Below are 13,484 nucleotides of genomic sequence, written 5' to 3'. Positions count from 1 at the left end.
TATGGATTTTAAAGTGTGTTTAGGATAAGTGATGTTTAAGCCAACTTGTAAAATTATTAAAGTCTTGTTAAGCAGCTATAATGATTTCCCCCGGTGTTCAAACTTTCATGAGAATTATTTACATACTGACTTTATGACTTACTAATTTCTGGTGCACAGGAGTTGTTCTAATTTCCCTGTTTGGGGGTCAAACTGCAGTGCTTGACTCGTGTGTTGCAGGGCTCAGTGGCTGCTGCCTTAATTGGACTGACATAATCATAGTCATGATTTGGGAAAAGTTTGGGAAGTTTGTTAAAGAAACCATCTTGCTTTAGAAAGTAGGACTCCTTCCTGGTACACGGATATTATTTTTATCTGCTAACACAAACAAACTGATTTTAATGAACTCCTAAACAGACTGAATGCTTTTCCCTCTAGGAATAGAGATTACTGATGAAAAAGGTATAGGAAATGATGCTATACTATCTGGACATAAACTTTAGGAAATAGATACAAGGAAAATTTCAGAATCAAACCTACATATTAATGAACTAAACATTCTATTTTTTGCTCAGAAACTGAAAAAAAGTCTAGCACCTTTCTTTTGAGGTTCACTTGTATCTAAATAACTACATCAGGTAATTGGATTTATGTAGTACAATGATGTTTTAGGACTAAAGGTGATATTATGATGAATTTATGCATTTCCAGGTACCTTATATGCTATACAATTCTTAGCTTGTAAAGTAAAGAAAATAACAAGGCCACTTTGGATATTTATTGGTTGGGTGTAGAGTAATTAACATTAATCTCTCTCTATATACATACTGAGAGAGTAAAACTTAGCAACCATTGCCCCCCAAAAAACCAAAAATATATATTGTACATTGTGATGGTAATAAAGCTTTAATAGGAAGTCGTTATTTATAGCATATATAATTTCCAAAGCTACCTGCTCATATAAGAGATAGAAGGTAATTTTCAACTATATATATCTTAATAAGATATTCTTAACAAGAGAATCCTAAATTGTTAGGGTTCGAAAGGAGTAGAATGCTACTTATGCTATTTTTCTTTTTCTAATAAGGTAGTCCATTCTTACCTTGAAACTGAGCATTAAATCCCTTGCGTCGATGGTTACTGTCAGATGTGAAATGGAGTCGTAACCAATTCTTGCTACTGATAACAGGAGAAGGGAGGTTCATGCCCGTCAGCCTGGAAGAGAGAAAGATGAAAAAAAAAATCTCCCTTGTAAACCAACAGAGCAAATGTTCTATATCACACCTGCTTCTAAAATTGAGCTACTGACACTTTTCATTCTTGAGTTGCTTAAACACAGGTCACTTATTAGCTAGCATTTAAGATAAAATGATTTTGGATAATTTTATCTTTGCCCAAGTAAAAGTGCCATATTTATCCTGGATGGAATGAAGGCTTTCACAAGTATTTGACATTTTGATTCCTCTTTATTAATGATGGATAAAGGAAAAGATATTCTTTTGATCTCATTTCTTTTCATGAGGACCTTAATCTTCCTACTAAGAGTTCACAAGGAACCACATATAAGGAAAAGAAATAGTGAAACAAAAAATTCTGCTTTTTAGGTTTAGAACCCTCCACAATTCTGTCTAACCTGAAGTGGAGGCAAATAAATGCTTTAATTTATATGACAGCATAACATAGTTCCTGTCTCATTTATGTGCAGAATTCACAGCATGGGCCTTTCTTAACAAGGTAAAAGAGAGAAGTCTGTATGAAATTGCTGATGAGTACTACCAAAGAGATTTGAAATGGAATATAATTATGTTTAGTAAAGTACTACATTAAAGTCAATTAAATCTTTTAAAAATAAGATACAGTCCATCTCTGATTTAGATTTGCCAGTCCACTTTAAAATGTTTTTAGTAGTCAGAAACTATAGAGTAATTAAATTCTTACTATGATGATTGAAAACTTTGTGTCCTTCTGAAGAGAAATGCCTTCTCAGATAGTAAAATCCTGGCAGTTAGAAGTACAATGGATAAGTTACATTTTGGCTAGCGGTATAAGTATCACTGGATTGAGAATCTTCAAATGTATCTTCAGCTGCTGGCTGTGCTTTTTACTAGCTGTGGTACCACAGTCAGATCATCTTTTCTAAACCTCAGTTTACCGGTTTGTATAATAGACATGAAAATACCAACTCAAAGGGTTGAAAGAGATTATATGATTATATACACACACCAATATAAATAGTCCTAAAGCACATTTTATTTAGGTAACAAAATATGGTTATACATTTCATAATGATTTTGCATCTCAGTCGCCAAATCTAATTTTAAAAAGAAGCTTATTAATGTAGATGATCTGTAAGGCTTAACTGGTTTTCTTTTAGCTGAAACTCTAGGGAACTATAATGCCCTTTGTGGACTTGCCTAGGAGCACCAGAGCTGTTCCCAGTCAAACCTGGAAATCTTATTTGCATGCACAGGATTTGCTAGGTACACTTGGCTACATGAGTGCTTTGCTACTTAGATTAGCGGAAGGAAAGCCAGCAACATATTATATATGCAGCTAAGCTTTCTGATGTCAGGGTGTTCAATTTCAACTATCCAGTTTAAAAATGTACAGTATCCATTTAAAGTTAAAAGTCAAACCTTGAAGGGAACAACTCGCAACAGTGTTTATGTCTCTTTTTGAAATAATCTTCTGTAAGAGAAAATACACTACTATGATCTGCCTATTTGCTTGGATTTATGGAGCACTGACTGGTGACTGTCTGACACAGCTGACGCCAAGAAGCATTTAATCATTCTAATATTTCATTTTAAGGCTTTTGTTTCCCTGGCAAGGTTTCATTACACATTCTCTTTAAAATAGGTCACATAACTTTTTTGCCAAATATAAGAATGTCTAAGGGAAAAGTAAATTCTGCATTCTAAAATCCACCATGTACCCAACTCACCTACATTTCCTTACTGGAATTTTTAAAACAGAAATCCAAGTTTATTTTGTCTTTACTTTTAAAATACACATTTTTCTTAATTAGATTATTTCCAGGGGTTCTTATCTTATAAACTAGGTAAAATTGCATTTTAGTTGCAAACTAGCAAAAGCAATACTCATAAACAAATCCTTTCTTTCCCCCACATTTTACAAATATCTACCCATAAAAATTTCAGTTTTGCTTTAGTATGGAAGTTGGCAAAGTTTTAGTGCAAGAAGACAGATACGTAAATATTTGAGGCTTTGTGGGACATATGGTCTCTGCAGAAATTATTCCGCTCTGCTGGTAGTTCAAGCAGCAGAAGACAATGCATAAATGAAAGGTGTGGCTGTGTTTCAGTAACATTTTATTCATTGACACTGAAATTTGGAGTTCCTAGGACTTTTATGCACCATAAAATATTATTCTCCTTTTAATATCTTTTCAACCACTTAAAAATCTTAAAAAAAAAAAAAGTCTTGTAGTTCATAGACAGATTAAGTCTGTTGACCTCTGCTTTAATATATATATAAGGTAATTTGTAAAAATATTGAGCAGGAAGAAGGTTAGAAGACATATATCAACTTGTGTCAATACAGTTTCAAAATTCCATTAATCCTGCACAGAAGCCTTTTTTTCTGTTTTTACAGAACCAAGTGGGAAGGCATTGTGACAATTATAGAATTCATTTCCCTGGTTATAGCTAAGCCATACAGATGAGTCACCCTCCAAAGTGAATTTATATGCATGATTTGACCATGCAAATTAAATAAATATTCACATCTCTTTTTCTCTTTCATTCTGTCTTTGTTCTATTAAAACTTATCCTTAGATTTATGTTTTCCTGTCACCTTGCAGAAGGCTAGGGGCTGATCTTACAGTGAATTATAATTCAACAAAAAGATAAGGTTATAAAGCCAATCTGGGGTTGATTATATCTGTAATCAACTAAGGCGTGCCCCCTCAAATAAGATAATCCAATCAGTTGAAGGCTTTTAAGGAAGAAGAGAGACCCTTCATTGGAGCTGTGAGCTTCACAGCCTGCCCTAAGGATTCTGGACTCTTCCGTTTCTATGGTAGCAAGAGACATCTTTATAAATCTCATATTTACAGATCCCTCCTGTTGGTTCTGTTTCTCTAGAGAATTCCATCTAACACACATCTTTATTACAAACTAATTTAAATAAAATTTATTAATATACAAAGTAGCAGATGTTATTGTGAATTTACTAAGGATTGGGAGAGTTAGATACGATTTATAGGTTAAGAACTCAACTCAATACCATTGTGGTTGGCAGAATAATGTCCCTCCAAATATCTGTCTTGATGTTCTATCCTCAGAACCTGTGAATATATAACCTTCTGCGGCAACCTTACATTGCAAGGGTTTTGCAATGTAACAGTTATGGCGAGAGGGGGGAATTATCCCAGATTTTAGGGTAGGGGGTAATGTAATTACAAGGGTCTTTAAAAGTGTAAAAGGGAGACAGAAGAAAAGAATCAGAGAGACAATTTAACTACGAATGTCAAATAATTCATGTGGGAAGGATGGCAGAATCTGTGCTAACACTGAAAATGAGAATGGAGACCATGAACTACATGAAGTGGATAGCCTCTTGAAGTTGGAGATTCTGCACAAGAGCCTCCAGAAGGGAAAATGTCCCTTTCAACACCTAGATTTTCATTCCGTGAGACCAGTGTTGGACTTCTAGCCAACATAAATGCAAAATTATAAATTTGTGTCGTTTCAAGTTACCAAGTTCGTGTGTGTTATAGCAGCAATAGAAAACCAATACAATCTTTTGATAAATATATCTTATTTTTACTTCTAAAACAGCCACGTGAGAAAGTAAATGTGGTAGAGTAGGTCATTGCTCTGTATCTATATATAATCTTAGAAGTTCAGTACATAAAAACCCACAATGAAAATATTGTAAAATTGAATGTGGTGATGAATGCAGAACTATGTGATGTTACTGTGAGCCACCGGTTATATACTTTTGCATGGATTATGTGATGCGAAAATTGTTTGAGATTTCCTGCAAGTCCTCTAAAGTCATTAGCAATATAATTAAGTCTGCTGGATTTGGTTTTTTAATAAACAAACTTTGGAAGTGAGAGATGGATAAATGGGAAAAATGGGAGGGGCAGGGGTGATTGACATGGTATGATGCAGATTCATTTTAAAGTAAATAATAGTAGTTAACAGCAAAAGTGTGTACATATACATATTTAGTGTACATGTAAAAAGACCTTGTGTGTACATATAAAATTAAAGGATAATTACCTGGTACAGTCAAGTGATGAGCCAAGGAAATTTAAGTATAAAATACAAGCGAGAGAGGCAGGCAACGGTGGCTCAGTGGCAGAAATCTCGCCTGCCATGCTGGAGACCCAGGCTCAATTTCCAGAGCCTGCCCGTTTTAAAAAAAAAAAAAAAAAAAAAAAAAAAAAAAAAAAAGGAGAAGGGGGAGGAGAATACTCCAAAGTAATAGGCCATGAAAAGGTCATCCTAGGGAAACAGTTGACTAGTTTCATCTTTGGAGCATTTCAAATAGTTAGAGAGTCCATAAAGCTGTATAGTGCAAATACTGAAGAGCTGCTTTAGAAATGACTAAAGGAATTGGTATTTCTTACTTCCCCCCACTCCCTACCCCAAGAATGCCAAATTAAGCAACTTAGCTTGCTGGCAAATTCATGTTTTTCAAAAGTCTCAACAAGGTGTCTGCTTCTGCTAGCTATGAAAATAAATTTAGGACTTGTGAATACTTAAAGTTATGACAATCTCTTTTGAGCCAAAATAGGACAGGCTAAGTCTGTTCCACTTTCTCCAAAGAGCTTTGCCATAAATTTTAGGATTCTATTTATAATAATTCATAACTTTTTTTTTTTCACTTACCCTCCCTTAGCCTCACTCTTCTCACACATAATTTATAAGATTTGAGGGAATTATTCTTCTAACCTTACAGCCCTGTATCTGTGACTCATGTATTTTACTCACATACTTTGAAAAAGAGAGTTAAATTATTAACATAATTTTCTAAAATGCATTTGAGAATGTTAAAGATTTTTTTAAGTAGCTTTGTTTGAATACCTCTCTGATATTAAGCCAGATTTCTTAAGTCTTTAGGAAATCATCATGTAAATCTCTGGGAGGTCCTGTGTAGTTAAACCTCTTTAACTATGATGACTAGGAAACTGGAAAGCATTAATATCATCAAGAAAGACTTTAAATTATCCAGCCTCCCTAAGGAGACAAAAGAGTTTAATAAATCTATTACCTCAAAGAGCCTGAGTGATTGTCAATTAGGGGAGAAAGTCATATAGAAGTTGTGTTATCTTTTCCTGTGTTCTTGTGGACAGGTGATCAAGATGATTCATGGTATGGTGTTTCATTTATGTCTCTTTCATCAAAATTAAACAGGATAATCTGATCAAGGAAAGAGTTCCTGAAAAGTCCTATTACTAATTACTATTTACAGTATACTGTCTTATGAAAGAGTGTAGATTAGCATTCCAAACCTTATTTTGGTCATTGAGGAAAGTTACTAAGGAAGTAAAAAATAGTTTTCAAGTTACATTAGAAGACTATAAAAAAAAATAACAAGGAGAGTTATATGTTTGTGTGTACATCTATCTATCTATCATCCATCCATCTATCTATCCACATATAAACATACACATATATAAGTGTGTATACATATATACATATTTACATAGTTAAATACAAATATTTTTGGAAATGAAATCTAAAAGTTTTATGCACATATACAGGCACTTTGACAAAATGAAAACTCCCAAATAAGCAAATAAAAAAAAAAAGAACTATAACATATCTAAAAGCATATTATAGAAGATTTCTGTTTACACAGTTCTTATTTTAATCAGTTCTGATTTTAATCAAAACTAGTCATTTGTATTAGGCTTGTCTTTCTTTGGGTATGGCATTCGTGATTTTACCCTAACCTAGGGTTGCCTGCTTTCTCCTTGACCTCAATTTCTCTCTTCCCTACAGTCTTTCTTTCCTCCAGCCACTTTCAAGGATTCATAATTAGTCCATACCCATAGCTATACTCTTACTTCTTAGAAGTTTTATCCATGCTTATGATTTTAGCCATCGCCTTTAGCTTTCTCTGTATGCCATCATATGTTCTATGTTTACCCCCTAAATTTTCAAATCTCTCAAGCTCTTCTTCTTTATTCCAATCTGGTTTGCTCATCTCTCCAGCTTGACCCAGTACATCTTCCTTGCGCTCTGCACTCAGATGCAGTTGGCTATGTTTAGTCCTCCATGTAAACCATGCTCCTTTTATTGCTAGGAGTCTTGGCACAGGTTGTTCCATCGATTGAATATCAGCACACTCCCTACCCCATCATCCACTTCCTCTTCATCTGCCAAGCAATTCTTGGTCACCCCTTAGATTTCAGATTGTGTGTTGCATTCTCAGGGAAGCCTGACATAACCTCCAAGATGAAGTTGCTTCCCTTGGTATGCTCTCTCACGGGAACCTATACTTTTCCTTTGAAGTCATTTTCAAAATAGTGATGAATTATTTGTGGAATTATTTGTTTAATGTTAGATTTTCTTAGGAGACTTGAAGGCAGTCTTATCCTCACTGTCTTTCTAGCACTTAGCATAGTGCCTTGCTTCTAAGAGGTATGCAATAGGAATTGTAATAGGTATGCAATACAAATTGAATGAATAAATAGAATAGGCAACTTCAAACACACAGCAAATGGTCCAACTCAGGTCCCATTTCAAAAAACAAAAATTACTATTTAAAGCCATTCACAGCCTGAGGTGAGGCTGCAGTGAGTTTAAGGCTAAACAATAACTTTATTGGATGCATTATATATCTTTGTAGTATTGAGAATAGTAAAATGGTCTTTTTCAGTCTCTCTAAGCCCAACTCTGCAAGGGGAGTCATTGCCCTCCCCTCCAAGTGAGACGCGACATCCAGGGGTAAAAGTCTCCCTGATGATAGCAGAGAGGACTCCCAGGGATGAATCCAGACCTGCACCATGGGATCAACAATTCCATCCTGATCAAAAGGGGGAAAAGAAGTATACTTAATAAAGTATCAGTGGCAGAGAGTGTTCAAATAGAATCGAGAGGCTAGTCTCGAGGTTGGTCTTACACAAGCTTCAGCTAGACCTTGCTACCTATAATAACCTGCCAACTCCCAATCAGGACCATTTCAGCCAATCCTAAAGAGCACCTAGGGCAATTTATAAGATTCCACAAGGGTTCCACGCACTAGAGTAACTTTTCAGAAACCTACAACTTCCAGATTGGTCCCTGGTCCAGATAAGTCCTGAAACCTAGCCAAGCCTCTCCAGAACATCAGATAGTTCCATCTCCCTACCCTATATTAGTGACAGACCCTTCCAATATGAAAAATTTAGAATCACCAAAGCCCAAACACCCCTAAAGAGAGGGATGGAAAGATCAAAGGTGATGATGGAGTTATACAGAGAAGATAGGATGTAACAAATGGAACATGAATGCTGAATCATTAAATTGATGTCTTTTTTAGTCTCCAGTATTTTTGAGCAGCTAGAAGTAAAAACCTAATTGTGAAATTGTAACCCATGTAAAACTCTGAAATATGTTCTACAACTAATTGTGGTGCTGTGCTTTGAAATTTATTGCTTTTTTGTGTGTATGTTATCTTTCACAAAAAAAGAAGGAAAAAAATCAATTGTGATGATAAAAAAAAAATTAAGCCCCCTAGTCTCCTATATTCTGGAGCAGCTAGAAAGAAGAGTCAGAGAGGATCGCATGGTAGTCCATGACAAGCTCTGGAATCTGTCCTATAACTACTTGTGAAAGAGTGCTTTGAAATCTATTGTTTTTTTATTTCTTTGCTTGGTGTATGTGTTATAGTATACAACAAAAAAAGTTAAAAAATAAAAAAAAGAATAGTGAAATGGCAGTAGGAAAGGAACAGTCGCTTTGTGTATGCCCTGGAATCAAAGGCTTAGCATCCATTCATTCATGCGCAGCTCCAAGGCTGCAGTTCTTCACACAGAATGCAACTGAATGGAGTCCCCTGAGGGTCTATGACCCGGAAACTCTGACTGGACATACAGTGTCTCCTTACTTTAACAATCCCTAAGTAAATTCGGAGGCCATGATTTGTCTGTCCCAGAAAGTTTCTCAATATCCACTGTCCTCAGGCTTGCCTTTAGTTGTTATTAAGCTCATCAGAGGATGTCTGGACCATGGCCATTCCATAATCCATAGATTTATGGCACCATCAACCTCCCCAATGAGTAAGTCTGACTGTACCAAAACAGTCATGACTGGAAGGATCCCAGAGGGGTTAGAATGCATGCATGATGACTTTCTCTTCATAGATACTTCTTAACCTTTAGTTTCTGGGCCATATCTATTCAGTTGCTAAGATGTGTGGATTCAACACCTGCAGTTGATGCCTTTTATTTCCTTTAACTAAACACTGCCTGTATTCTACCTTAAATTCCTATTACCTCTACTGTGCTATTGAAATTGTCTCCTAATTGCTACCTGCTCCTCCATACTTACATTGAGTTACTCTGTGCAACTCTGACATGAATTTCATACACATAATTCAACAAATCTTTAAAAAACAACCTGTCTGAGCCAGATACCATGTTAGATGCCAAGGATAGGGCTGTGAGCAAGCTAGACTTGTCTCCTGATCTCAACACATATGAAATCTGTCAGAGAAGAGTGACGTTGGATGAGTGATGGGATATATGAGTGTCACCGAAAGGGGAACACAGGTTTCTATAGGCATCAACAGTAGGGGGAAGACATCTCAGATGTTGTGACATCTGAGTTGTGACTTGTTAGTTGGGTATTTAGATGGGGGGGGTTAGAAAATCATGTTTGAAATCAGCAATTACTAAAGTGAAGACTTGTGGTAAAACCCAATTTAAATCTCATCACTTTCCTTTTTGAGACATTTCATTAGTTCTGAATTATTCTGAGAAAGAAATTCCATTTCTGAGCATGGAATTGAAAACTCTCCATTATGTGCATTTCCTGCCTTGTCTTTAATTATGCACTTTCATAAAACTGTGTCATGTCCACACAAAACTATGGATTACTGTCTAAATAGTTTCATGCATGCAATTGTGTATATCTTTATGCTTTTGTGCCTTTGCAGCTCCTTCCATCCAAAGCCATTTTACTCTATGCTTACATTCTGAAATTTTAAATGTTTTGTGAAAGATATTCCTCAAAAACTCTTTCCCTTATTATTGTTTTTTTTTTTTTTTAGATGGAATTAAACATCCTTGCCTTCATGGTCCTTTAGCATTTGAATGATATATTTTTATGAACATTTTATAAGCCTGTCATATGTTTGGTGATTATGGATATGTTTGCTTTCCCACCTGAACGCTAAGCCCCAAGTCCCTGGGGGATATAGCTGGCATCTTTATCTATTTTTCTAATCCTTACAGTATTTTGCCTACATTAGAGTCTAAATAATTCAGCTCAAATGATTATTATACCTTTATTGTTGCACATGGTGTAAGCTACAAAAAAAAAAAAAGTGGACTTTCAAACCACAAGCCTCAGATTATAAAAACTCAAGAGTATTAAGAGGATGCTGTTCTTATCTTCTCACACAGTGAATTCCCAATAGTATCATAGTTTCCCATATGTGGAATCACCTAAATGGGTCAAATCTGACATCTTCTTACTGTTATGCCCAGAATATCCATAAAGATCAAAGAGATAATTTAGGATTCAGGTAGGACAGTGAAGAAGTTTGCTCTCTATCAGAGAAGGAGCAAGAGCCAGACAATAGACCTTGTTAGAGAGGAAGCAAGAGTCCAGTCCAAATTTTGAGAAATTTACAAAAATGTCCAAGATTTCAGCAAACCAGGCATCAGGGATTAACCCAAAGGTCAAGCAGAGAGGATCATTTGGGAGACAGTGTGACAAAGCCTGTCCTCTGAAACTGAAGGATTAAATATCAGGGAATTGCTCAGAAATCAAGCCTAGCAAATGGTTCAGACAAGCAAGCAGTATGGTAAAACAGTCAGGACACAACTGACTGTGACAGTATTTTCTCTGTGGGGAAGTAATTTTCAGCATCTCAGCTTTACCTCCTGCTTCATTCAAGCAATAAGAGGAATGAGGACAACTCTGAAAGTGGCTTCAGCCACTTGGTACACTTTCCCTTCTCTTAGACTAAAGAACTGTCACAACTAACCCAGAAATTCCCCCAGGCCATTTTAGGTATGAAGTTAATGTGGGAAGGAACTGTTTCATATGTGACACAGGATCATATTGTAGTTTTACAAATCTTGATTCCAAAAACCTAGGCTGGATCTAAGTCAGTGACTAGGAAAACCAAACTACCTCTATTTCTTGTACCTGACCCTCTGTTCTATTCAATTCTCCAACATGTTGTTTTACTATTATCCGAGAAGCCAGGTGTCTGAGGGTTGCCAATGGGAAAACACGTTCTTAGCCTCCTACAACATTTGGCAGTTCAAAACAACTAATAGTTGGCAGTAGACATGGATGAATATCAACATTAGATTATTTTTTGTTATTTAAAAAAAATGGTATTTTTTATATACACACAGATTTCTATACTAAATGCACACATAGCCAAAACTCCAGGACTCACAGTAAAGGAATGAACAAACTTCAAGATGATATTGAATTTCTGAATGTGACAATTTTCCTCTTTGATGTTTTTTCCCAATACATATTCTTTAACATGTTGTGAAAAATCTTATTTTCTTTTCTTAATCTTGGGGTAACATCAAGCCTTTTTCTGACCTATTTCAAGGATCCTAAATGAGTGTGTTATTTTTTAGAAATATTCTTAAAATGCCTGGTATACTGCCACTTGCCTGATTCAGCCAGCTTGAGAGATACTCCACAACACTATTCCCAGAGTTGTTAGGAGTTGAAGCTATCTCTATTGCTATCATATGGGACCTGAGGTGTAAAGACTAGTAGACTTTGATACCCTCTTAGGAATCTGAATTTCCTCAGCAGCCTATGTCTCACTGTCTGACAATTGCAAATCGAATTCAACCATCTTTGGGTCTGAGGCTGTAGCTGCTATTTTCTCAAATTGTGATTTAAGATTATGAATCTTAATATCACAACAACATTATAGGAAGCAAGATTCATCTGCATACAGGACTCTGGAGTAACTACAAGGAGCCACTACAGTTCTTTTATGGGAGGCAAACTTCTAGTTTTCCCACTTACTAGCAAACCTCTACTATAATATAGTCATTGCAAACATGCACTTTGGAGTCAAAATTATATGGATTAAAATCCAGTTATGCCCCTTTCCACCTGGGAGACTCAGGCATTACTCAAATCTCCTGAACCTCAAAAGTTTCATCAAAGGTAAATAATTGTAAATACTGCTGAAGATATTATTGATTGCCTTTCAAACATCCATTTTCTACTCTTCCTATCCCAGCAGATTTCAATCGTACTCTGAATCTACTTCAACTCCTAGCATCCCATGTGATTTAGGGAAAGTTAATTGCTGATCTTATCCACTCACACACACACACATACACACACACACACACTCACTCACTCTGTCTTTCTCTGTCTGCCAATCATCTACCTATATAGTGTGTGTGATGGTTTTGAGATGTATGTACCTGAGAAATATCATGTTCTTAAGGCTAATCCATTTCCATGGGTGTGGACCCACTGTAAATTGAATCTTTCAGTGAGTAGGATCTTAACTTGAGATATGACCCACCTCATTCAGGGTGGGTCTTAATCCTCTTACTGGAGTCCTATATGAGAGGATAAAAGACAGAGAAAAGACACAGAAAAAGCCACAGAGATGCAAAGAGAAAGAAGCCAGGGAAACTGAAAGAAGAAAGCCAGTGAAGCTGAGTGAGGAAAGCCAGTGAAGTTGAGAGAGAAAAGACAGAGAAGTTGTGATAGAAGCAACCAAATCTGGAAGCAGTGAAATCCAGGAAAGAAGCCATGTGCCTGGCTGGCCACGTGACAGAGAAGTTGAGGATCCTGGTAGATAGTCTTTGGGTGGAAAGCAATGCTTATTAACACCTTGATTTGGACATTTTTTTATGGCCTGAGAACTTTAAACTTGTAAGTTAATAAATTCCCATTGTAAAAGCCAACCCATTTCTGGCATATTGCATTTCGTCAGCTTTAGCAAACTAAAACAGTAGGCATCTATACTTACGAACTAAGATATATGTATAATATAATATTTGTGTATATTATATAACATGTATATATAAAACATTCGTAGAAGTTTCCAAAAATTAGCATTTCTCACTTTACATTGATGATCAGAATATTGTCTCTTGAATGCTGTACTCTAATTTTTCAAATGCACTGAGTGCCATTTATATGCCAAATATTATGCAATGAACCAAGGAATACAAAGTTGAATAAACTTGCATCCCTAACTTCAAGTGGTTGACAGTCAATCTAGTTGAGGAGTCACATAAATCAACTGATTACTGTGCTGAGAAATGCTGTGATGAAGGTGTACACAGAAAGCTGTGATTGCCCAGTAGGTAC

General features: G+C 35.9%; 1 protein-coding gene across 1 annotated transcript in view; it reads right to left on the bottom strand.

Moving 5' to 3' along the window:
• Positions 1-13,484, bottom strand: part of LOC143675538 (CUB and sushi domain-containing protein 1-like) — a 925,048-nt gene that overhangs the window by 364,497 nt on the left and 547,067 nt on the right. The window contains exon 4 of the mRNA XM_077151715.1: positions 1,082-1,194. Coding sequence (XP_077007830.1) covers positions 1,082-1,194 — 113 coding nt within the window. The remainder of the gene's footprint in view (positions 1-1,081; positions 1,195-13,484) is intronic.

Source organism: Tamandua tetradactyla, chromosome 3 (genome assembly GCF_023851605.1).
Source record: "Tamandua tetradactyla isolate mTamTet1 chromosome 3, mTamTet1.pri, whole genome shotgun sequence".
NCBI lineage: Eukaryota > Metazoa > Chordata > Mammalia > Pilosa > Myrmecophagidae > Tamandua > Tamandua tetradactyla.
Note: the sequence above shows the minus strand (reverse complement) of the source record. Positions and strands in the feature narration are given on the sequence as shown.